The sequence below is a fragment of the Panthera tigris genome, chromosome E2, assembly GCF_018350195.1.
Source record: "Panthera tigris isolate Pti1 chromosome E2, P.tigris_Pti1_mat1.1, whole genome shotgun sequence".
Taxonomy (NCBI): domain Eukaryota; kingdom Metazoa; phylum Chordata; class Mammalia; order Carnivora; family Felidae; genus Panthera; species Panthera tigris.
In genome coordinates this window covers 11,802,426-11,825,285 of record NC_056674.1, presented here as the reverse complement: position 1 = coordinate 11,825,285, position 22,860 = coordinate 11,802,426, and the positions used below count along the sequence as shown (strand labels likewise).

Genomic DNA, 22,860 nt, shown 5'->3' with positions numbered 1-22,860 from the left:
CACTCCCTGCCCCCACCCTCCTTGCAAGACCTGGGAGAAGTCAGATGTCACGGAGAAAGAATAAGAAAGAGGGTGGAAGAGTGAGGCGCCAAGGGTCCAGAGGGTGCTGAGAACCGGCGCCCTCTTGGAGGATGGGGTGCTCTTCCCATAAGGAAAATTCTCAAATCTGTCTTGCAGAGCCCAAGGGAATTGAAGCTGCAGGATGGGGGGAAGCTTTCTCTCTCTCTCTCTCTCTCTCTCTCTCTCTCTCTCTCTCTCTCTCTCGGAGCTGTGGAGGGGATGGAATTAGGGTGGAGCCGCGCCCTCCGGGGGAGGCATGGTGTTTGCAACGGAGGGTTCCCTAGGGAAGGAGGGGTGGCTTAGAGGAACCCACAGAAGGGTTTCCGGGGCAGAGAAGAGAGATAGCAAAAACAGTGAGGCCGGTTAGACTCCCTGAGGCTAAGGAAGAGCGATTTGAGAGAGAGATGGAAAGAAGGGGAGGTGGGGAAGGGGGTGGACCGCAGAAGCTCAGAGGAGATAAGAGCGAGACAGAGATCTGGGGAGAGAGAGGCAGAGACGGACAAACAGGGACAAGGAGAGCCAGACAACTGGAACTCAAAGACAAGTACCGTCAGAAAGGGAAAGAAAATAAGGCCGAAAGGAGCAGCTGAGAAGCAGCGGGAGGGGGGTGGGAGATGGGCATGTGTGACCTTGGCCGAGGGGCCACCTCCCGGAGCCCATCAAATGGAGATCAGTCACATCTGGCCAGTGGAGGGCCACCATAAGGCATGCGCATGCCGGGAGGTCTCTGCCCTCTGGCCTCCAGTCTCGGGCAAGTGGTTCTGCTTCTCTGTCCTCAGTTTGCTCATCCACAAAATGGACAAAGTGGGGTCCATCGCCCTGGGAAACTGGCGAGCTGCTATGGGAGTCTCCTGGTAGGCGACCGAGCAGCACGCCGGGGTCCCCCGGTACAGAAGAGCTCACCGGCCTGATTAAGATGCTCAGATCCCACTGTTTATTGAATCAGCTTAAAACAAATGAGAGAAGCTGGAGAGAAGAGGTGGGTTAACCCGCTTAGATCAGGGCACGAGTGATCACAGGTCCCCACCGCCTGAGTTCTGGGACACACACAGCTCTAAAATCGTGTCTCACGGCATGGCTCTGATGCTCACGGTGGAGGGTGAACCAGGGGGTTCTGCACCCAAAAGGGTGTCAGGGCCACGTGGGGGCAAACGCCCCCAGCCACGACTGTAGCTGTTTGAAAACCTGCTTGCCAGCCATGGCTTTTACCTCCATGGCTTGGGCACAGGCGTCAGGGAACAAAGCTGGGGGTCACCAACAAGAAACGCCTATGGACACACAGACACTTGGGGCTGCCTCGACCCGTCCATCCTTCCCATCTATATGGAAATCATTTTTGTGCAGGTTTCTTTTTTCTTTAAGTAGGCTCCCACGCCCACGGTGGGGCTTGAACTCACCACCCTGAGACCAAGAGTTGCGAGTTCTACCAACTGAGCCAGCCAGACGCCCCTATGTTCAATCCACACTGTCACTGCAGAGCTTGATAACAGGGCTTGAACTCACCAACCGTGAGATTAGGACTTGAGCCGAAATCAAGAGTGGACGCTCAACTGACTGAGCCATCCCCCCTGGCGCCCCTGTGAGTCGCTTCTTCAGTTCCATCCTTTGATTCATCACCTATCTGTCTCCTTATTTGTGCGGTTTTCTTGTTTTCTATATGGCAGAAGTGAATATTTAAAAAAAAAAAATACAGCAGAAACATATAGAGGGTCATAGACTAGTTGAGAGAATTTGATAACCATGCAAAGCGTTTCTACAAAGCCTGTCACAGAGTATGTTTTCGGTATGTGTTTATTATTAGTATCATCATCCGAGGAAAATGGAGGGAAAGAGAGAAAAGCAAAATAGGGTCCTTTGGTCCAGGGAAGAGACCAGGTGGAGAGAGAGAGACCACTGTAAGAACAGACATTGGTCAGGAGGGATCTGGGGAGCTGGAGAGGGGGTGAGCAGATGGTTAGGGGGAAGGAAGAGAGGGGACCCCAGGGAGGAAGGGGGTGCTCAGCACCTGGTCCTTGAGTTAATGAGAGGAGGGTCCCAGCCCTCCTCCCTGGAAGATATACATTTGCAGAAGGTCCCTCATCTGTCTGGCATCCCAGGCAATTTGCATACAGATGGCAGCCTGTGCCCTCAGCCTGACCCCTCCCACCTTGGACAAGGGTCTGGGGGAAGGGGCAAGAGGGATCTCCTGCAGGATCTGGGGCTCCGGGAAGTAAAAGCAAGTTTGCAGTAAACTACCCTTGTTTACAACCTTCTGTGGCTCCCTATTGCTCTCAAGTGCATGAACCGCCCTTCACCTGGCATTTAGGACCTAAGATGTTGCCCCTCACACACAGCCCACCCCTCCCTCTCTCACACATGCCCCTGCCTTGTCTCTTCATGACTTTACTATTCCTGGAATGCCCTTCCCGGTTTCCCCCATTGTCATAAAGCTTGCCTGTCCTTCAAAGCCTGGGCATCTGGAAGGATTCTGAAAAGTTTTCACTCCCCTTTTCCTGCCCTGGCAACTTTACAGGAATCTGTGCCTTTTTTGGGCTCCCATAGCTTTTATTAGTAAGGATATGTTTGGCTGCAAACGACCAAAAAAAAAAAAAAAAAAAAAAAAGGAAGTAAAAAATTCGTGTAAATGAAAAGGGAAATTATTCACTCATATAACCAGGCTGACTATCTTCAGGCATAGCTGGATCCAGGGGCTCAAATAGTCTCATCAGAAAGCTGTCCTGGGGTGCTTGGGTGGCTCAGTCAGTTAAGCATCTGACTTTTTTTCTTTTTTCCCCCCAGTTTATTTATTTATTTTGAAAGAGAGAGAGAGAGTGGGAGGGGCAGAGAATCCCAAACTGGTTCTGAGCTCTCACTCTCAGCAAGGAACCCAATGTGGGGCTCGGTTTCATGAACTGAACCATGAGATCATGACCTGAACTGAAGTCAAGAGTCAGTCACTTAACTGACCGAGCCACCCAAGTACTCCAAGCATCTGACTCTTGATCTCAACTCAAGTCCTCTTGTCATCGGGGCCCTGAACTCAAGCCCTATGTCGGGGTGTGAAGCCTACTTTAAAAAAAATAAATAAAATAAATAAAATAAAATAAAATAAAATAAAATAAAATATAACAAAATAAAATATAACAAAATAAAATATAACAAAATAAAATATAACAAAATAAAATAAAAGTCTTATCAAAAAAATTGTGTTCCTTTACTATTAATTCAAGAGGAAGTCTCAGGGCTAATTCCCATTGGACAGGAATGGGCCCCACCCCCACCCTTGAACCAATCCTAGTGGCCAAGGGATCAAATGCACTGATTGGCCAGGACAGGATCAGACTCCCTCTGAACCAAAAGGACTGAGTGTAGGGGATGCCCATAGGAAAACTTGGTAGTAGGGTAGTAGACTGTTGGAAGAAGAAAAAGAGGTTACAGGTTGCCAGGCAGGTAAATACTCGGCACCAACTTCAAAGCTCTATCAGAAAGACGTTGGCCTTGTGCCTATACCTCCCGGAGGCTATGGCTCTTCAGCGAAGTGCCATGGGACTTCTCGACACTGAAAGTTGACTCCTCAGGCATGAGACCCACCCAGGCATTTGTCAATAAACATGGCAGTGCGCAGCCTCATGTATGTCCCCTTCCGCCTGTGAAGGGGCGTTCAAGTCCAGCTTACCTTCCTGGGGCTTCCCTCCTGGGCTCAAACATACCCAACAAAGAACAGCCAGAAAGAAAAGCTGAGCTCACTCACTGACAGGGCCAGAAAAGAGCAGGTGCTGCGGGCCCTTCCTGGAAGAAATCTCCCTGGGGACTGGGTATTTCGTTGAAGGGAGAGAGGGGAGTGGGGACAGAGGCAAGGATATTACAGAGCAAATTAGTGGCAAAGCCCTCACTAAAAGCCAGAGATCCTGACCCTCTAGGCTGGCTCCAGACTGGGGAGAGGCCAGAGAGATCACATTTACTACCCACATTTGTCCAGCTGGGCTAATACCAGGCTTGTGCCAAGCCTGAGATACACGCTATCTGAAAGACATGTAGGGTAGAGAGGATAAGAGCACGGACTGCCTGGGTTCAAACCCCTGCTTGCTACTTCCTTGCTGGGTGGCTTGGGGCCAATGGCCACCCTGTGCTCAGTGCACTTTTCAGTCGGATGGGGATCACGACAGTGTCTCCTCCGTGGGATTCTTGCGAGGAATTAACTAAGATATGTCAGATCTGGATTTGCCATTAAAATATATATATTTAATTTAGAGAGAGAGAGAGAGACAGAGTGAAAGCAGGGGAGGGGCAGAGAGAGGGAGACAGAATCTGAAGCAGGCTCCCGGCTCTGAGCTGTCAGCACAGAGCGCAACGTGGGGCTCCAGCTCGGGAACCGCATGTTCACGACCTGAGCGGAAGTCGCTTAACGACTGAGCCACCCAGGCGCCCCTGGATTTGCCATTTTGTAACTTTGTTGGGCCATGTCACTTTCATCTCTCTGTGCCTCAGTTTCCTTATCACATAGGGTCAGGTGTGGGTTATTTGAGATAATATACTGCACTTAAATGTGTACATGGCACACAGTAAGTGCTAAATACGGTTATTAATAGTATCATTACCAAGAGAAGGCAGGTCAGTCAGAGTCTCCCCTACTCGAGACCTCGCCCTTTGGGGAGGAAAGCTGGGGCGTGTGCTGTGGGTCAGGAGGGCAAGTCTAGGGGCTCCTCTTGGTGGGGACAAGAAGGTCTCAAGCATCTGCGCCCAGCTGATCGGCGACACCCTCACCCTAGAGGAAATGGAAAGGAGGGATTTCTGGGGCTCAGTGGCATCCCCTCCCTCAGCCTCCCGCTTCCCGCCCTCACCCTGCCACACTGGGTGGCCTCACCAGCTCCCCCGGTCAGCCCTAGGAATGTGAAGAGGTAGGTGGGGGTGGGGAGGAGCGGGAGCCGCCGGGGAGAGACAAAGGGGCCGAGTCAGAGCGAGAGACACAAAGAGGCGAGGAGGCTGGGAAGATAGAAGTGGGACAAGGACAAGGGGAGGGACCGGCGGAATCTGGAGGCCCGACCCTAGCCCAGCCCCGCAGGGCTAGCAGAGCGCGGGGGGCCGGTCTGTGCTGCCCCCTGGCGGGAGGCCGCCGTCACGGGGAGGTAGGGACCGAAGACAGGAGAGGACAGGGGGTTGGCGGGGAGCGAGAGCCACAGAGAACAGAGGCAGGAACAGAGACGTTGAGAGAGACAGAAACAAGAAGGCACATCGAGACACAGGGACAGAGTCAAAGGGATGGAAAGAGACGCGGGGACCAAGTGACACAGGAACGGTGTTAGAAAGACAAAGAGCAGAAACACCAGAAACACAAAGCGACTCCGACACGTGCGGACTCCAGAGGCAGAGAAATAAAGGGACGAAGGCGATCCAAAGATTGTGAGAGACATAAAGCCAGAGGCACAGAGAGGCAAAGAGAAATCTGGAAAGGAATGGCGCAGCGACGCCCAGAGTCCGGGGCAGAGCTTAGAAAGACACAGGATAAACCGAGACGCCCCCAGTAGCGAGACAGGCACTGGGCGAGGGGCAAGAACTAGGAAAGTCTCCTGGCGGGCATGGTGGGTGGGTGGGTGGGGTGGTTTCAGCTTGGGGGCGGGGCTCCAGGAGGGGGCGGGCCTATGAGAACCCACGTGCCTCACGCAGGTGTGACGACGCTTCAGCTACAGCTGAAGAGGCGGGGACAGAACTTCGCGCGGGGCTGAGACCAGGCGGGACCGAGTTCCCGGGCAGAGGCTGGACCCACTGCCAGTAGAGCGGGTGGGCGGGGCCGTCGCGGAGGCGTGGCTTCTGGGGGGCGGAGACCGCTGTAAACTCCGGAGAGGGCGTGACAGAATCTCAACCAGCCGCCCGGAGACGGGGGCGGGGCGCGAGCGGTCTCCTGGAGGGCAAAAGGGGTGGGGTTTGAGCTCCGGGGGAGGCGGAGATTGAATTCTGGGGGAGGGGCAACATCGAATTCTGGGGAGAGGCAGGTGTAAAACCCTGGGAGGGGGCGGGCGCAGAATGCTGGGCGGGGCGGGAATAAAATCCCGGGGAGGACCGGCGTGGAATCTCAGAGAGGGCGGGACAGCGTGAGCGAGTGCGGCCAGAGCCCAAGGTCGGCTCCGCGGGGGGGGAGGGAAGGGGTGGGTCCTGTGACGTCAGCGAGTCCGAGCTGCCAGAGAGAAGCCTGGGGCCGGGGGCGCCGAGCGGGGAGAGCCCGGCCCCGAGAGCAGAGCCGCGGGAGCAGAGCGGGCGGCAACCGGCCGGGAGCCGGAGCCCCTCAGGCACCTGCTCGACCGCCCAGCCGATCGGCGCTCACGGAGTGGCCCGCAGGCCCCCGCCCGGGCCCAGTCCCACCCCGGGCCCCCCCATGGCCCGGGCCGCAGCCCTCTCGCCGTCGAGATCGTCGCCGACGCTGCCACTCCTGCCGCTGCTGCTGCTGCTGCTGCTGCTCCGGGAAACCGGTGAGAAACCGCAGACGCCCACCCCCCGCGCGGACCCAACCCCTTCCCCACCTTCCGAGTGGGGAAAGACCGAGCACCCTCCCCGCTCTACCCCTAGTTCACCGAGCCCCCTCCCTCGAGCCCCCTTCCCGGCCGGCCGCACCGACTGCGACCCTTATCTCTCTGCAGCCCTCTCCCCCCGCCCACCACCACCCTTCTTAATCCCAACTCTCCATCCATCCTACACCGGACTTCTCGGTTATCCCCTCCCCCTTCCTCAGACTCTAACACCAAAAGGGTTAAATCTGAGCCTTCGCGCCCCCCGCCCCACCCCGCACTGAGCTGTCAACCCGGATCTGAGGTTCCATCTCCGCTTCCCCGCTCAGGCATGTGGGGAATTTCTCCCCCCGCTCCCCAGCAGGAGGGTCGCGACGAGGAGACAAGACCATCCCCCATTTTCCTTCTCCCAGGGTTGGGCGTTTGAGGCCTTGGGAGAACTGAGGGCAGGGGGCCAGATGTCCAGGTTCTCCAGAGGGGCTGGAGGGCTGGAACTTCGTGTTCCTTGGAGGGCCAAGGATGAGAGTTCCGGCGACCTGGGGAAGGGCCTGAGGACTCCAACCTGGGGCCTCAGGGAGCTGTCGGTTCTTGGGACCCAGAAAACAAGGGGCTGGGGCCTGGCTCCTGGGACCCAGACAAATTAGGGGCTCGGGGTCTGAGTCCCAAGTGGAATGAAGGCTAGGGGCTATGTGTCCTGGGGTCCTGGTCGAATTGGGGGCAGGAAGGGCTCAAACCTGGGTTCCAGATTGTGAGCAGGGGGCTGTGGCTCCTGGGTCCCAGGTAAAACAGGGGGTGAGGGGGGAGGCGGAAGAGGCCCTATCTCCTGGGTTTCAGATTTAATTGTAGGCATTGGAATGTCTCCTGAGATCCAGATGTAAATGCGGGCGGGGCACCCGGTTCTTGGCTTCTAGATGTAATCAAGGGCAGGAGGCTCTCTCTAGAAGCTGGCGCTCGGTCGGCTGTGTCCCCTGAAGAAAGAAGACGCTTCCCTTTCCTTGTGAGCCGTCGGCTGGGACGTCCCTGGGGAAGTTTTACCGGTTTCACTTTAGCTGAACCCCGGCAGGGAGGGGCAGGAGCTCTCCCCGGCTCCCGGTTCCGGACTCCCAGGTTTCGGGACCTTATCTTTCCTCCGGTCGCGCCCTTGGAGCCGCCGCGGGGGGGGGGGGGGGACGCGAGGAGCCGCCGCCCTAATCCCCCGCCCCTCCCTCTGCTCTGCCCACCGACTCCCTCCCAGTCCCCTCAACCCCTCTGAGGGAGGGCGCAGCTCTCAGAGGAGGGAGAGGCTGGGACGAACAGGTGAAGAAGGTTCTGGCCCCGCCCCCTTGCAGGTGACTGGGCTCTTTATTCCCAGCTAGAAACTCTGGACACTGGAGTTTCCCAAGGGTTTGCCCAGGAAGTGTAGGCGGGAGCGGGGGGTGGGGGTGTGTGGGGGGGTGTCTTGGGAGAACCCTGAACCCTGGCTATCCCTCTGACCTCATTTGCCCCAGCTTGTCGCTGACTTGTATCCCAAGCCTTGACTCCGAGTTGGATACTGGCTCTCCCTTGGTGTCAGAGATAGGGAGATGAGGTCAGGACCTGCCGCTTGGGAGAAACGCTCAGAACCCACCTGACCTTGAGCCAGGCTTTGACTTGACTCGTGATCTCATGGAGAATTCTAGATCGCCCTAGGAGACAGGTCCTCTGTTCCTATTTCCATTTTGCAGATGGGGACACGGAGGCTTCGAAAGGGCAAGCCACATTCCCGGGGTCCACAGCCAGTCCCCAGGAAGCCAGGTGTCAGACTTCAGAGCCTTCTTGGGCCCCGCTCCATCAGGTGCCCCTGAGGCTCCATTTCCTCCTTTGTAAAACAGAGACAGTAACCCTTTCCCTCTAGGGCCAGTGGGAGGGTTCAGAGGCCTCACTGAGCCCGTGTGAAAGCTCTTAGCACCTGGGGAGGGGGCCTTCCGCCCTCCTGACCCCTCATCTTTGTGCCTTTGCTTCCCACCTTTTCTCCCTCCCCCCTTTTCTCTCTCCCTCTGTCTCTCCCTCCTTCCCTCACTTTCTCTCCACCTCCTCCCCTCTTCATTTCTCGCCTCTCTCTGCTTCTCTGGCTCTCTCCTCTCACAGAGCTCCTTCTTTCTGTCTTTCCTTGCCATCCATCCCTCTCTTTACCTGTCTCTGGCTCCTCTGTCTCCCCCTTTCTTGGCTCTTCCCTGTCAGTCAGCCCGTAGTGGAGGGGGATGGGAGGAGAGGGCCTGCTGTCTCTTCTCATTAGGGAAGGGGGACTGGGCAGCGAGGTGGGGAGGGGAGCAGGGAAGGGATTCACAGACAGGGAGGGAGATACAGGGCTGGGGACGGAAGGCAACGGAGAATGCGTCAGAAACAAATTTAGGGATGGGGTCAGGGACAAACCCTAGATTGGAACCGAGAGAGATGGCAGGGGGCGGGGGGAGGATGAGATGTGGCCCACAAGGGTGGGACAGAAAGATGCTGAGATGGGGCCCGAAAGGTGGAGGAGGGGGAGGGAGCTGGACAGACGCACCAGGATAAAGGCAGGAACAGCCTAAGGAGAGAGATTTAGAGCCTTGGTGACGGACTGAGAGCCCAGAAGCCCCCAGCCATCAGTGACGAGATGCCAGGACCCAGGGAGGTCAGGGCACAGGCCAGTCTCAAGGCCAGCAGTATGTGGGGGGCGCAGGGAGTGGTGGACGCAGAAAGGACAGGGAGTTAAGGCACACCGGCCAGCTCCCCCGCCCCGCCAGGGACACTGTTACATTTTTAATGTCCCAACCATGCTGAGAAATGGAGGAGGAGGGGGAGGAGAAGAGAGACCCAGGGAGATGGCCCAGGCATAGACAAAGGGTATCCGAGATGCGGAGAGGCAGGCAGAGATGGGGAGACCCAGGAGGCAGGGAGGTCCCAGGGTCAGAGACATACAGCCCGTGAGAGATAGACACCAGAGACATAGACCGTGAGAGACAGACACCAGAAACCCCGAGAGTTTAGAGACCCCAGGAGATAAAGCAGGGAGCCGAACTCCAGAGACTAGGAGACCCACACCCAGAAAGACGGGCCTCTCAGGTGTCAGACATAGAAGAAAGAGAATATGAGAACAGCTAAGGATGTGGCCCGTCTTCTTGGGCCAGTGAAAATGTTCCGGGATGGACTGCCATGAGGGAGGCACAGGTCTGGGAATATACTAACGCCACTGAACTGTGCGCTTTGGGTGGGCAGATTGGATGCTATGGGAATTATATCTCAATAAAGCCGTTAGAGGGGCACCTGGGTGGCTCAGTCGGTTACGCATCCAACTCTTGATTTCAGCTCAGGTCGTGATCTCACAGTTCGTGGGATCAATCCCCGCATTAGGCTTTGTGCTGACAGCAAGGAGCCTGCTTGGGATTCTCTCTCTCTCTCTCTCTCTCTCTCTCTCTCTCTCTGCCCCTCCCCTGCTCGTGCAAGCGCTCTCGCTCACTCTCTCTCTCTCTTTCAAAATAAATAAATCAACTTAAAAAAAAAATAAAGCTGTTAGAGAGAGAAATGACGGACGCAGAAAGCAGAAAGTCTGAGAGAGACAAAGGCAGAAACCAGAGAGCCGGGGAGTTGAAGACATGTAGGGACAGACTCAGGGCCCAGGAACCAGATGCAGAGAGAGATCAAGGCCTGCGGGGGTGGGGGGGGGGTGTGGGCGGGCAGAGTCTAGGGGATGGAAACATTTTGGGGTAAATGTGGACTGGGCAGAGCGGTGAGAGCTTCTGTCTGAGGGGCTCGGCCAGGGAGGGCAGTCCTAGAGATCCAGCACCAGAAACATCAGACCCCACAGCGGGGGTCCTGGGTCCTTCCGGGGTGGGGGGGGGTGTGGCCGCTGCAGAAAGGCAGGGAGGTCTCAGCCTGGGGAGGGAGTGATAACCACCCTCTGAGAGATGGTTGGGGAAGACAGGGAGGCAGGTGCAGAAAGCCAGGCACAGAGAGCCCCATCTCCAGGCCACCGCTGCTGTGGCTCGCCTCTCCCCACCCCAGACCGGCTCCCGGATGTCCGCTGCGGGGGTGGGCACTGTGATTAATGCAATTAATTAATTAGCAAGGTGGCTGAGGCAGCAGCCGAGGCCAGCGCTCATAGCACGCGGGCCTTCAAGGGCCTGCTCGAGTCCTGCCGCACCCGACAGGGCAGGTCACGGTGTTTATGGGTCTCAGGAGCCAGCCAGGCAGGAGCCCGGGAGTCAGGGCTCCCAGCCCCCTACTGGAAGTCACCATGGCACCCTCCTCTCTGCCTGGATCTTCCAACCCCGGATCTCAGGGTCTCAGGCTGTGTGTCTCTGTCTCTCTCAGTTTTCTCCCGGGCTCATGCGATGCCCCGGGCAGCCCCCACTCCGCCACCAGAAAGCCTACAGGCCCAGGCCATAGGGACAGGAAGCGTGTCTGGGGACCCAGCTGATGCCTCATGAAGCTGTCACCAGTCTGCCTTGCTGAGGGAAGCTGAGGGAGGCCCGTGTTCCCATGGCCAGACTCTCCCCCACCGTGGTGCCAGCCACGTCCCAGCCAAGGTCAGGGCACAGGCACGCTCCCAACAGCGTGCTGGACACCAGGGTCCTAATTTCAGGCCAGCCGTCCTCCTGGCTTCGGTTCCCCAGCCTCCATCTAAGACGCAGAATGTCTGGGCACCAGCCCACCCCTGTGCCCCTGACTCTCAGAGCCTGTGGGCCTCACGTCCCAGCCATTCCCTGCTGAACTTGCCGCCACGTCTGGTTGATCCTTCTTCCTCACAGCCCAGCCCCCGCGTCCCTGCCCCATCCCATTCCGAGGGTTCTTCCAGAAGGCACAAACCTAACCCTTTTCCTCCCTCTGGGTACAACTCTCCGTGGCTTCCCAGCACCCTCAGGCAAAAGCCCAAACTTTTTTTTTCTTTTATTTTTAAATTTAATTAATTTTTAAAAAATTTACATCCAGGTTCATTAGCATAGAGTGCGACAACGATTTCAGGAGTAGATTCCTTAATGCCCCTTCCCCATTTAGCCCATCCCCCCTCCCACAACCCCTCCAGTAACCCTCAGTTTGTTCTCCATATTTAAGTCTCGTATGTTTTGTCCCCTCCCTGTTTTTATATTATTTTTGTTTCCCTTCCCTTATGTTCATCTGTTTTGTCTCTTCAAGTCCTCATAGGAGTGACGTCATATGATTTGTGTCTTTCTCTGACTGACTAATTTCACTTAGCATAATACCCTCCAGTTCCATCCACGTAGTTGCAAATGGCAAGATTTCGTTCTTTTTGATTGCCGAGTAATACTCCCTTGTATATATATAGACCACATCTTCTTTATCCGTTCATCCATCGATGGGCATTTGGGCTCTTTCCATACTTTGGCTATTGTCGATAGTGCTGCTATAAACATGGGGGTGCATGTGTCCCTTCAAAACAGCATCCCTGTACCCCGCGGATAAATGCCTAGTCGTGCAATTGCTGGGTCGTAGGGTAGTTCTATTTTTAATTTTTTGAGGAACCTCCATACTGCTTTCCAGAGTGGCTGCACCAGTTTGCATTCCCACCAAACATCTTTTTTAATGTTTATTTTTGAGAGAGAGAGACAGAGAGAGAGACAGAGAGAGAGAGAGAACAAGCCGGGAAGGGGCAGAGACAGAGAATCCCAAGCAGGCTCTGTGTGGAGCCCGATGCGGGGCTCGAACCCACAAACCATGGGATTATGACCGGAACGGAAACCGAGAGTCAGATATTTAGCCGACCGAGCCACCCAGGGGTCCCCAAAGCACAAACTCTTAATGGAGCCTCTGCCCGTGGATCTAGTGCACAGCTGATTCCCCGGCTTCACCTCATTCGTTCATCCATCATGTTTCTGGAGCTCCTACAGTGTGCCAGGCACCATTGTAGGCTCTGGCGACACATTAGTCAGCAAAGACCCCTCCCCCTGGGCACTGATGTTCTAGTGGGGGAGATACATCAGGTGCTTTGAGGGAAATGAAGCGGGGTCGAGGCAGTTTTTATTACCATTACGGTGCTCAGGGGGTCTTTGCCTAGCTGAGCAAAGACCTGAACGAAACAAGGGAGGGAGCCATGGGGACATGTGGGGAAGAAGCATTTCAGGATGCCGGAACCAGTGCAAAGGCCCTGAGGTCGTCTGGGGAACAGTGGGGAAGCCAGTGTGGTCAGAGCAGGGTGAGCCAAGGGGAGAGGGTGGGGGGTGAGGCTAGAAAGAAGGTGGGTGCAGATCGTGCGGGGCCTTGAGAGTTTCTTTTCTGAGTGAGGAGGGCCGCCGGAGGGCGGGCTCTGAGCCGGGAGGAGGGACCTATTGGCTGTGTTTGGGAACTGACCGTGCGGGCAGGTACCGGTGAATTAGACGAGATGAGGCACTGCGGGGCTCACACGTGGTCTGTTGGTGGGTATATTTTGTAGATGGAGCCGACAGGGTTTCCTGATGGACCGCGTGGGGGTAGAGGACGAGGGGCGACGTTTAGGTGGAAACACCCCTAACCCCACAGGGGCTGAACCATCCTGTTCATTCAGAATTAGAAACAGATTGGGGGAACTTCCAGAGGCCCCTGGGTGGCTCCGTCGGTTAAACGTCCGACTGTTGGTCTCGGCTCAGGTCGTGATCTCGAGGTTCGTGAGTTCGAGCCCCGCGCCGGGCTCTGGGCTGACAGTGTGGAGCCTGCTTGGGATTCTCTGTCTCCCTCTCTCTCTGTCTCTCAAAATAAATAAACATTAAAAAAAAAAAAAAAAACAGAATGGGGAACTTCAGGCCATGGGATTTTAGAACCTCATTCATTCGGAGAATATTGAGTGTCCACCAGGAGCCGATTGCTGTCGCAGATACTGAGGGCATAGCTTGTGGGCCTAACTGGGCAAAGAAGTCACGAAAGTCCAGGCTGGAAGAGGGGGAGGAGTGCTCTGCAGAGGAACTGGGGGGGCAGGGGGAGGCGCGTATGGCCCTCTGGGGCAGAGTGTTGGGGATGAAAACCCTGCCTGGGGAGCCTGCCCCACAAGAAGCCAAGAGTGGGGTCTTTTTTAAACCTCCGAAGCGGACAATGCTGAGACACCCCCCCTAGATACAGGAGGGCAGCCCTCCCTCAGAAGATCCAGTTGTCATGCGGCCACAAGGACCTCCCCAGCATGTGAAATCTGGCTCAGCGAAGGGTCCCAGGGACCCAGAGGTAGGGGTGGGGCTCCGCGAGCCTGAGCTCTGCTTCCCTTGAAAAGGAATGCCTTCTCCTTCAGGAAGCCCTCCGGGCCTCCCTCAGGAGAGTCAGGCCTCTGGCTCTGGGATCTTACGTGCACACCTCACCCCCTTCAGTCTCCCGGCCCACCTTGACAATGACTCTTGGGGCAACGTGGGTCTCCCCGCCTCATTGTCTACCCTCACCTGATACACGTGTCCCTGTCTCTTCTGAGGCACCTGCACCCCACACAGAGCCAGATACTCATTTGGTTGTATTTATTGAGCGCTTACTGCATGCCATGCCTTGGTATCGCCTCCGGGGATACAGCAGGGAACGAGAGACAGACATTCCATCCCCAGGGGCCAACCCTCTAGCACCCAGGACCTGTTTGCTGAGTCACCGCCCCACGAACTTGCCTGGGATGGGAGCAGATTCCAATCCCTCCTTCCCCCACCACGCAATCCCTTTAAGTTCTAAGTCCCCCTCCAGGAGCCAGCCTCCAGCCCTGCACCCAGTCTCCATCGTAACCTCTGGGTCTTCCAGTGACCCCTCTGCAGGACTTCTTGCTGTCTGGTGAGGCATTTCTGCCCGGCTCCACCTGCCCCTCGGGTTCCCTGGGTTCAAGCCTAGTCATTCTCCAGCTGCGGGACCCTCCGTAGCTCCCACTTGCCTCAAAGGGGAAAACCTCCGTTCCTGGCCCGACCCTACTTTGCTCTCTCCAGAGCCCACAAGGGCCGGCTGATTTTTCCTGACAGAGGGCCCGTCCCTCCCCACCCAGCTGGAAAGAGGCAGGCCCTTGGAGGACCCTTGTCCCACATTCCGCGCCTTTGGAGGCCGAGTGGGTGAAGGATCCTGGCACCGGAGGGAAGGGACAGCCTTTCCTCAGCTCCACCCAGTTGGTGACCCCCAGGAACCCCATATCCTGATTTTGGTCTGGATTTTGAGCTTTAATCTCCAGACCCTTCTGTGGGTCAGTAGATGGGTGAGTGCTGGTTGGTGTTGGAAACAATGCTGTGTGGGCCAAGAGTGAATACACGCGAAGCCGGATTTGGCCTGCGGCGGGCTGGCAGCTAACGGCCTCTGGCCTCTGTTTGACTCACCCGTCCGGGGCCCCTCAAAGGCCTCCTGGCAGGAAGTCGTCTCATGGAATCGTCACGAGGGATCCTGCTTGAACATCCCCATTTTACAGATGGAGGGATTTAGCCTCAGAAATAAGGTCACCACCCCCCCCCCCCCACCCCGGAAAAGGACTGAGCCAGCAGGACACCACCCATGGCACCCTGCTCAGGGGTCCCACACTCTTGACATTCTATAGTGTGGCCTGTCTGAAGGGAAGGAGGCCCCCTTCCCAACATGTCACTCTTGGGTTATTTTGGGGACATGCGTGGGGATTCCATGAGATAACAGATCTTTTTTTTTTTGAAAATATTTTTCAAAAACTTTTTTTTTTTCATGTTTATTTCTTTTTGAGAGAAAGAGAGAGTGTGGACGGGGGAGGGGCAGAGAGAGAGGGAGACACAAGACTCCGAAGCAGGCTCCAGACTCTGAGCTGTCAGCACAGAGCCCAATGCGGGGCTCAAACCCACGAACATGAGATCATGACCTGAGCCGAAGTTGGACACTTAACCAGCTGAGCCACTCAAGTGCCCCTTACGTATCTTTTTAAGTTTATTTATTTATTCTGAGAGAGAGAGAGAGAGAGAGCACGCGTGCACACGAGCAAGTGGGGGAAGGGCACAGAGAGAGTCTTGTGGGGCTCGAACTCACAAACCGTGAGATCATGACCTGAGCCAAAGTCGGACACTTAACCAATGGTGCCACTCAGGTGCCCGGAGGCGACAGATCTGTTACACAGTGGTCTTGGCTGGGGGCTTCTTTCCAAAAGTTTCTGGGACCGGCCCCGCTGATGCAACTGCCTTCTGCGGGGACCCTCTCATTAGGGTCTCCTATTAATGTGCCCTGGGTTTCTGTATGAGGGCAGTGCTCCCCACCCCCATCTCTGTCAAAGACAGCTGGACAGCCTTTGCCCCTTGAGCAAGGGCATGTGCCCTCGGCCTTGCCTCAAGGCTGAGTATCAAGGGCCACTCGTAATTATACTTACCTGGCTGTGTTTATTTAACAAGCACTGATCTCCTGTTTCCTGTGGCCCTGTGCTGAGTGCTCCACAAATATTCTTTAATCTTTATAACAGCCCCTATAGGGGGCGGAGCCCTCTGATTACCCTCATTTTACAACCGGAGGAAACCAAGGCCCAGAGAAGTTCAACGACTTGCCCAAAGTCACACAGCCAGCACGTGGCAGCACCAGGATGCGAACCCAGGCGGCCTGGGCCCGCGGTCGCCGTGCTGTATTGCCTCGCACCACAGAGCAACATCCTTCCTTATTCCGTGTTTTTATTAAACGCGAGAAAACAAAAGAGAAGGGAAAAGAGACGTTCACGCAAAAACCCGTTTGCTCATATTCCGTCCTGTTCACAATCAACACAAAGTGGAGACGACCCGAGTGTCGATCAACTGATGAGCCGATAAATGACACAGAATGCACCCACACAATGGCAGATTATTCAGCCGCGAAAAGGAACCAAGCGCCGAAACTTGAAAACAGGATGCCAGGTGAAGGAAGCCAGTCACAGCGCCACCTAGTGTATGATTCCATTTATATGAAATGTCTCAAAGCGGCAGATGTGTGGAGGCCAAGGAAGTGAGTGAGGGGTTTCCAGGGGCTGGGGGCACGGGGAGCGACTGCCAGTGGGTACCGAGTTTCTTTGGGGAATTATAAAAATTCCCTAAAATTGATTGCAGTGACAGACACCATATGTAACAAGTCTTGTGAATGAATATACAATATATACTCACCTGCTTTCAGTGGGTGGGAATTATATCTCAATAAAGTTGTTTCAAAAGAAAAAAAAAGTGGGGCACCTACGTGTTTCAGTCGGTTGGGCGTCCGACTTTGGCTCAGGTTCATGGGTTGGAGGCCCCCACCCCCCCGCCCCGCGTTGGGCTCCGTGCTGCCCATGCAGAGCCTGGTTGGGATTCTGGATCTCTCCTCTCTCTCTGCCCCTCCCCCACTTGTGCTTTCTCTCTCTCTCAAAACAAACAAACAAAAAGGTGGCTAAGAGGGCTGTTGGTTTTCTAGAAAGGTGAAACTATAACTGAGACAGACAGAGTGCAAGCAGGGGAGGGGCAGAGAGAGAGGGAGACTCTGAATCCGAGGCGGGCTCAGGCTCCAGCCCTGACGCGGGGCTCAAACTCACGAACCCCAAGATCATGCCCTGAGCTGAAGTTGACGTTTAACCGAGTGAGCCACCCAAGTGCCCCTGTCCTCACATTTTAAATATTTAAAATTTTATGTTGTGAGACAGGACACAGTCGGTTGAGCTCAGTCGGTTGAGCATCCACCTCTTGATTTCGGCTGAGGTCACGATCTCACCGTGTGTGAGTTGGAGCCCTCGTGTCCCGGAAGGTCAGCACAGAGCCTGCCTGGGATTCTCTCTCTCCCTTTCTCTCTGCCCCTGCCCGCCCTGCGCTCACACGCTCTCTCTCAAAACAAACAAACGGTTGGGGCACCTGGGTGGCTCAGTGGGTTAAGCATCCGACTTTGGCTCAGGTAATGATCTTGCGGTCCGTGAGTTCGAGCCCCGCGTCGTGCTCCGGGCTGACAGCTCAGAGCCTGGAGCCTGCTTCCGATTCTGTGTCTCTCTCTCTCTCTCTCTCTGACCCTCCCTCATTCATGCTGTCTCTCCCTGTCTCAAAAATAAATAAATATTAAAATAAACAAACAGGGGGCGCCTGGGTGGCTCAGTCGGTTAAGCGGCCGACTTCAGCTCGGGTCATGATCTCGCGGTCCGTGAGTTCGAGCCCCGCGTCGGGCTCTGTGCTGACTGCTCAGAGCCTGGAGCCTGTTTCAGATTCTGTGTCTCCCTCTCTCTCTGACCCTCCCTCATTCATGCTGTCTCTCCCTGTCTCAAGAATAAATAAATATTAAAATAAACAAACGGTTTTTTTTTTTTTTTAATTTTTTTTTTTTTACGTTTTATTTATTTTTTTTTTGAGACAGAGAGAGAGACAGAGCATGAATGGGGGAGGGGCAGAGAGAGAGGGAGACACAGAATCGGAAGCAGGCTCCAGGCTCTGAGCCATCAGCCCAGAGCCCGATGCGGGGCTCAAACTCACGGACCGCGAGATCGTGACCTGAGCTGAAGTCGGCCGCTTAACCGACTGAGCCACCCAGGCGCCCCTAAACAAACGGTTTTTAAAAGGATATTAACAGTAATTCCACACCAGCACGTAATCTAGTCGAGATTCCTATGTCCCCAGTGTTTCTGTGAAACGTGCTCTCTGGAAGAATCGGGAATCGGGACCTCACAAAGGCTCCTGTGTCGCATCTGGGGCTTGCATTTCCCAGTGGGGCCCCTCAGCGATGGCCCTGCCTGGCCTGGAGGTGTCTGGCTCCTTCCCCCACCCACCTCCCTCTCTCTCTCTTTTCTCTCCAGGAGCCCAGGATGTGCAAGTTCGAGTGCCGCCCGAGGTGCGGGGCAACCTGGGGGGCACCGTGCAGCTACCGTGTCACCTGCTGCCGTCGGGACCGGACGTCAGAGTCTCGCAGGTGACGTGGCTGCACGTGGACGCAACCGGCACCAGCAGGAGCGTGGCCGCCTTCCACCCTTCGTACGGGCCCAGCTTCCGCAGCCCAAAGCCCGGCGAAGAGCGGCTGTCCTTCGTCACCGCCGGGCAGAGCAGTGGGACCAGGCAGGGCACGGAGACGGAGCTGCGGGATGCCACGCTGGCCCTCCGGGGACTGACGGTGGAGGATGAGGGCAACTATACCTGCGAATTTGCCACGTTCCCCAGTGGCACCAGCCGGGGGACGACCTGGCTCCGGGCCATAGGTGAGCAGGGTCGGGCGGGAGAGCCCTCTCGCAGATCTGTCTCTCCCTCTGCTCCAGCGGTAATATCGGCTTTCTCCGTGGTCTTCGGTCAGTTGGCAAATATCCATTAAGCGCCTGCCGTTGCCAGACTCTGTTCTGCGGGTTGAGGTTACAGCAGGCACAAGGCATTCGCCAAAGACGTACTGAGCACCTACTATGTGCTGGGCCCTGTTTGGGGCTCTAGCAACAAAGCAGTAAGACAGCTCCCTGCCCTCCTGGGGCTTCTAGTTCAATAAGGGAGGGTCAGACAGTAACTAACGTTAGTAAGAAAAACAGGAGTGAGTCGGGTGGCTCTAGGTGCCATGGAAGCTGGTGGGGGGCAGATTATAATTTTGGCTGTAGAGTCCGGGTGAAATCTGAAGAAAAACTCGAAGGAGGCAAGGGAGCCCCGTAGGTTCTCTAAGGGAACAGCATTTCAGACAGAGAGAATGGCAGGTGCAAAGGCCCTGAGGCAGGGCCCACCTGGAACATTTGCCGTAGAGCAAGGAAGTGAGTGTAACCGGAGGCTTGCGGCTAAAGGGAAAGGAGGAGGGGACAAGGTCAAGAAGATAGTGGGAGCCACGGGATCACAGACAGCCCATGAGCCACATGAGGACTTTGAATTTTGCCCTGAGAGAACCAGAACTGTGGGAGGTTCTGAGCAGGGGATAGGTGTGATCTGGCTTCAGTTTTCACAGGCTCCTCTAGCTGCAGGTCGGGGACAAGGGTGGCAGCTCAGGGGCCACAGGGGAGCAGGGGAGCGCGCGAGTCCCGGCAGGAGGTAATGGCAGCAAGGCGGAGGCAGTTGGGGCAGCAAGAAGAGATCAGATTCGGGAAACAGGTAGTGCTGGGGAATGATCCAATTAGCCAACAAACAAAGGGGACACACCAGGATGATGTGATACTCACTCCGAGTAAGCGACCCCGGTGGTCCCTTTTAGACGGAATGGGCAGGGAAAGAAAGCCTCTTAGTCAGGTCCTGATGCGTAAGGAGTCACGCGGGGACGTGTGCCCTCGGGCAGGGGAATAGATGCACCCGTAAGAGGGAACCCCGTACCAAAAAGCTGGGAACCGCGTACCAAAAAGCTGGGACGCAGGAGTGCACTTGGCATGTACCAGGAACAGAAAGGAGGCTGGTGGCCAGGGCTCGCGTGACCCCTCACCGAAGCAGGAAAACCAGCAGAGCCAGATCGCATGGGCCTCCTGGGCGAAGGATTCCATGGGGGCAGATGCAGCGGGGGTGGGGAGGAGTGGGTGGGATAAAGCCTCCAGCTCCAGCCGGGGAGGGGGCAGGGGACGGGGGGTGACCAGCACAGCCACTTAAGAAAATGGGGGAGACTTTGAGAAGGGCTTTTTTTTGAAGGATGCTCTTTCTTGTTCCATCTTGGGCACCCGCCTGGGATCCCACCTTCCCCCGGCAAAGTCCCGCAAGCCACCTCGCTCGGGACTCTCATTTTCGCTCTCTCAGCCCCAGAGGGTTTGAGAAGTCCACCCTGTACCGTCCCTGGGCAAAGGCTTTCCTTTCAGAGGCGCCCGAAACCCCGGTTGTTTTGCAGAATTCAAAACACAAGACTTTCACCACACCACCCCTGGCAAAGGTCTCTTCCCATCACTTGTTCTGTTCGAGAAATATACGCGGAGAGCACCTGTCTCACCCCAGGTGCCTCCTGGGGCAGGTGCACAGAACAGACCAGCCAGACCTCTGCTTTTCGTGGAGGAGCAGGTGCCGTGAGTCCCCCCCCCAAAGGAGAGTCAGATGTCAGGGAAGTTCCCTTGAGGAAGTGAGGCTGGGATCTGCAGGAGCAGGGTCTGAGGGCGGCGTGGGGCAGGTGCCCAGGACGGTCAGAGGACAGAGATAGCAGGGTGACCGGGGAGGATGTGAGGAGGCCCCTCGGAGGCTCTGGCAGTCCGGGGAAAGGAGAGGAGAGCCCTACCGCATGGATGAGCTCAGGGGAATCCCAGACAGAGATTTCCACAAGCCAGCTGGAGAGCTGAGGCACCCCCCGGGACAGTCTGGTGATAGCCGCGGGTTGCTTATTCCTCATGGCGGTTTTATTGTTTTCCCTCCCCATATCTTTCCATGTTTTCCAGGAAGGTAGGTGAAAAGGGCAAAAAAATTCCAGCTTTGGGAATCTCCGTAACCTTTATCCCACTTCTGGCCCCGCAATTTGCTGGTGATTTCAGGAAAGAAGTAGAAGGCCTTTTGAGCTGGACCTTTGAACTACATTATTCTGCTTTGGCTTAAAAAAAACAAAACAAAACAAAACAAAACAAAACACTTAGCCTCTTCCAGACAGAATTCTATCATGGCACACGGTGCAGCGAGTGCTATACATAGAAATTTATTTAATCTGCACAACAATCCTACGGGGTGGGCATTTTTTTAATTAATTTTTGTTTGAAGTTTATGTTGTTGTTTGTATTTATTTTTTTTTTAATTTTTTTTTAACGTTTATTTACATTTGAGACAGAGAGAGACAGAGCATGAACAGGGGAGGGGCAGAGAGAGAGGGAGACACAGAATCTGAAACAGGCTGCAGGCTCTGAGCTGTCAGCACAGAGCCCGACGCAGGGCTCAAACTCACGGACCGCGAGATCATGACCTGAGCTGAAGTCAGACGCTTAACCGACCAAGCCACCCAGGCTCCCCTTTGTTGTTGTTGTTAATGTTTATTCTTTGAGAGAGAGAGAGAGAGAGAGAGAGAACGAGCAGAGGAGGGGCAGAGAGAGGGAGACACAGAATCCAAAGCAGGCTCCAGGCTCCGAACTGTCAGCACAGAGTCCAACGTGGGCTCGAACTCACAAACCGCGAGATCATGACCTGAGCCGAAGTCGGACACTTAACCAACTGAGCCACCCAGGCACCCCCAAGTTTATTTATTTTGGGAGAGAGAGTGAACAGGGGAGGGGCAGAGTGAGAGAGAGAGAGTCCCAAGCAGGCTCTGTGCTGACAGCATGGAGCCTGATGTGGGGCTCGAACTCACGAACCGTGAGATCGTGACCTGAGCTGAAATCCAGAGTTGGACGCTTAACTGACCGAGCCACCCAGGCGCCCTGGGCATTTATTTTAAGTTTATTTATTTATTTTTGAGAGAAAGAGAGAGCGGGAGAGGGGTGGGGGGGTGGGGGGGGGGGGGAGAGAGAGAGAGAGAGAGAGAGAGAGAGAGAGAGAGAGAGAGAATCCCAAGCAGGCTCTGCACTGTCAGCCCAGAGCCCAGTGTGGGGCTCGATCCCACAAACTGTGAGATCATGATCTGAACCAAAGTCCAGAATTGGACAGTCAACCAACTGAGCCACCCAGGCCCCCTGGGGTGGGAATTTTTATTATCCCGACTTTACAGAAGAGGAAACTGAGATCCGGAGCTGGGAAATGACTGGCCGAAAGCCGTGCAGCTGCTGAACGGAACTGGGATTGGATAAGCCCAGGCAGTTGGGGCTTAACTTAGGCTGAGGTGTTTGTTGAGTGACTGTGGGTGAGGAGTGACGTCACCCCTCTGTTGCTCTCCCCAGCACAGCCCCAGAACCACGCTGAAACACAGGAGGTCACCCTGAGCCTGGAACCTGTGCCCGTGGCCCGCTGTGTCTCCGAGGGGGGCCGGCCACCCGCCCGAATCTCCTGGTTCTCGCCCCTGGACGGGGAGACCAGAGAGAGCCAGGTGTCCGGACCTGTGCCCGGCACAGTCACCGTCACCAGCCGCTTCACCTTGGTGCCCCTGAGTCGAGTGGATGGTGTCAAGGTCACCTGCAAAGTGGAGCACGAGAGCTTTGAGGAGCCCATCTTGCTGCCTGTTACCCTCTCCGTGCGCTGTGAGTGTTTCAGGATGTGACCGCGTCCCCCGTGTGGTCTACGCTGGCTTCTCTAGGGCACTGTCTACACTACCGCCGAGTGCTGGCTGCATTAGCCCACCCCGGGCCAGATTCTGCCCTGCCTTCCTGCCGGTTGTCTATACTGGCTCTCGTGGGCAACGTCTACACCCTGGGTCCTCGTTGTCTCTACTGCCTTCTCTAGGCTCTCTCCTTGCCGCCCCCATCGGTGGTAAAGCAAGGTTTGCAGGGGCCAGTTGTATACATTTCTTCCCAGTCCCACATCCAGCGAGGTCACACTGATAGCTTGATGTTGATCGCTGAGGGCTATTCACACCAAGGAAATCGGCAAACACTGCAAATCAGTCCTGTTCTTCTTTTTTTTTTATTTTTTTTTTTTTAACGTTTATTTATTTTTGAGACAGAGAGAGACAGAGCATGAACGGGGGAGGGTCAGAG

The 22,860-nt window shown here is 55.6% G+C and overlaps 1 protein-coding gene across 2 annotated transcripts in view; it reads left to right on the top strand.

The window, feature by feature from the left end:
* The first annotated feature begins 6,124 nt into the window (after positions 1-6,124).
* NECTIN2 (nectin cell adhesion molecule 2) overlaps positions 6,125-22,860 on the top strand; it is a 30,018-nt gene continuing 13,282 nt past the window's right edge. For both annotated transcript variants that reach the window (XM_042969249.1, XM_042969250.1), the window contains exons 1-3: positions 6,125-6,503; positions 18,184-18,579; positions 22,108-22,404. In XM_042969249.1, the coding sequence (XP_042825183.1) occupies positions 6,410-6,503; positions 18,184-18,579; positions 22,108-22,404 (787 nt within the window). In that variant the 5' untranslated portion in view covers positions 6,125-6,409. The remainder of the gene's footprint in view (positions 6,504-18,183; positions 18,580-22,107; positions 22,405-22,860) is intronic.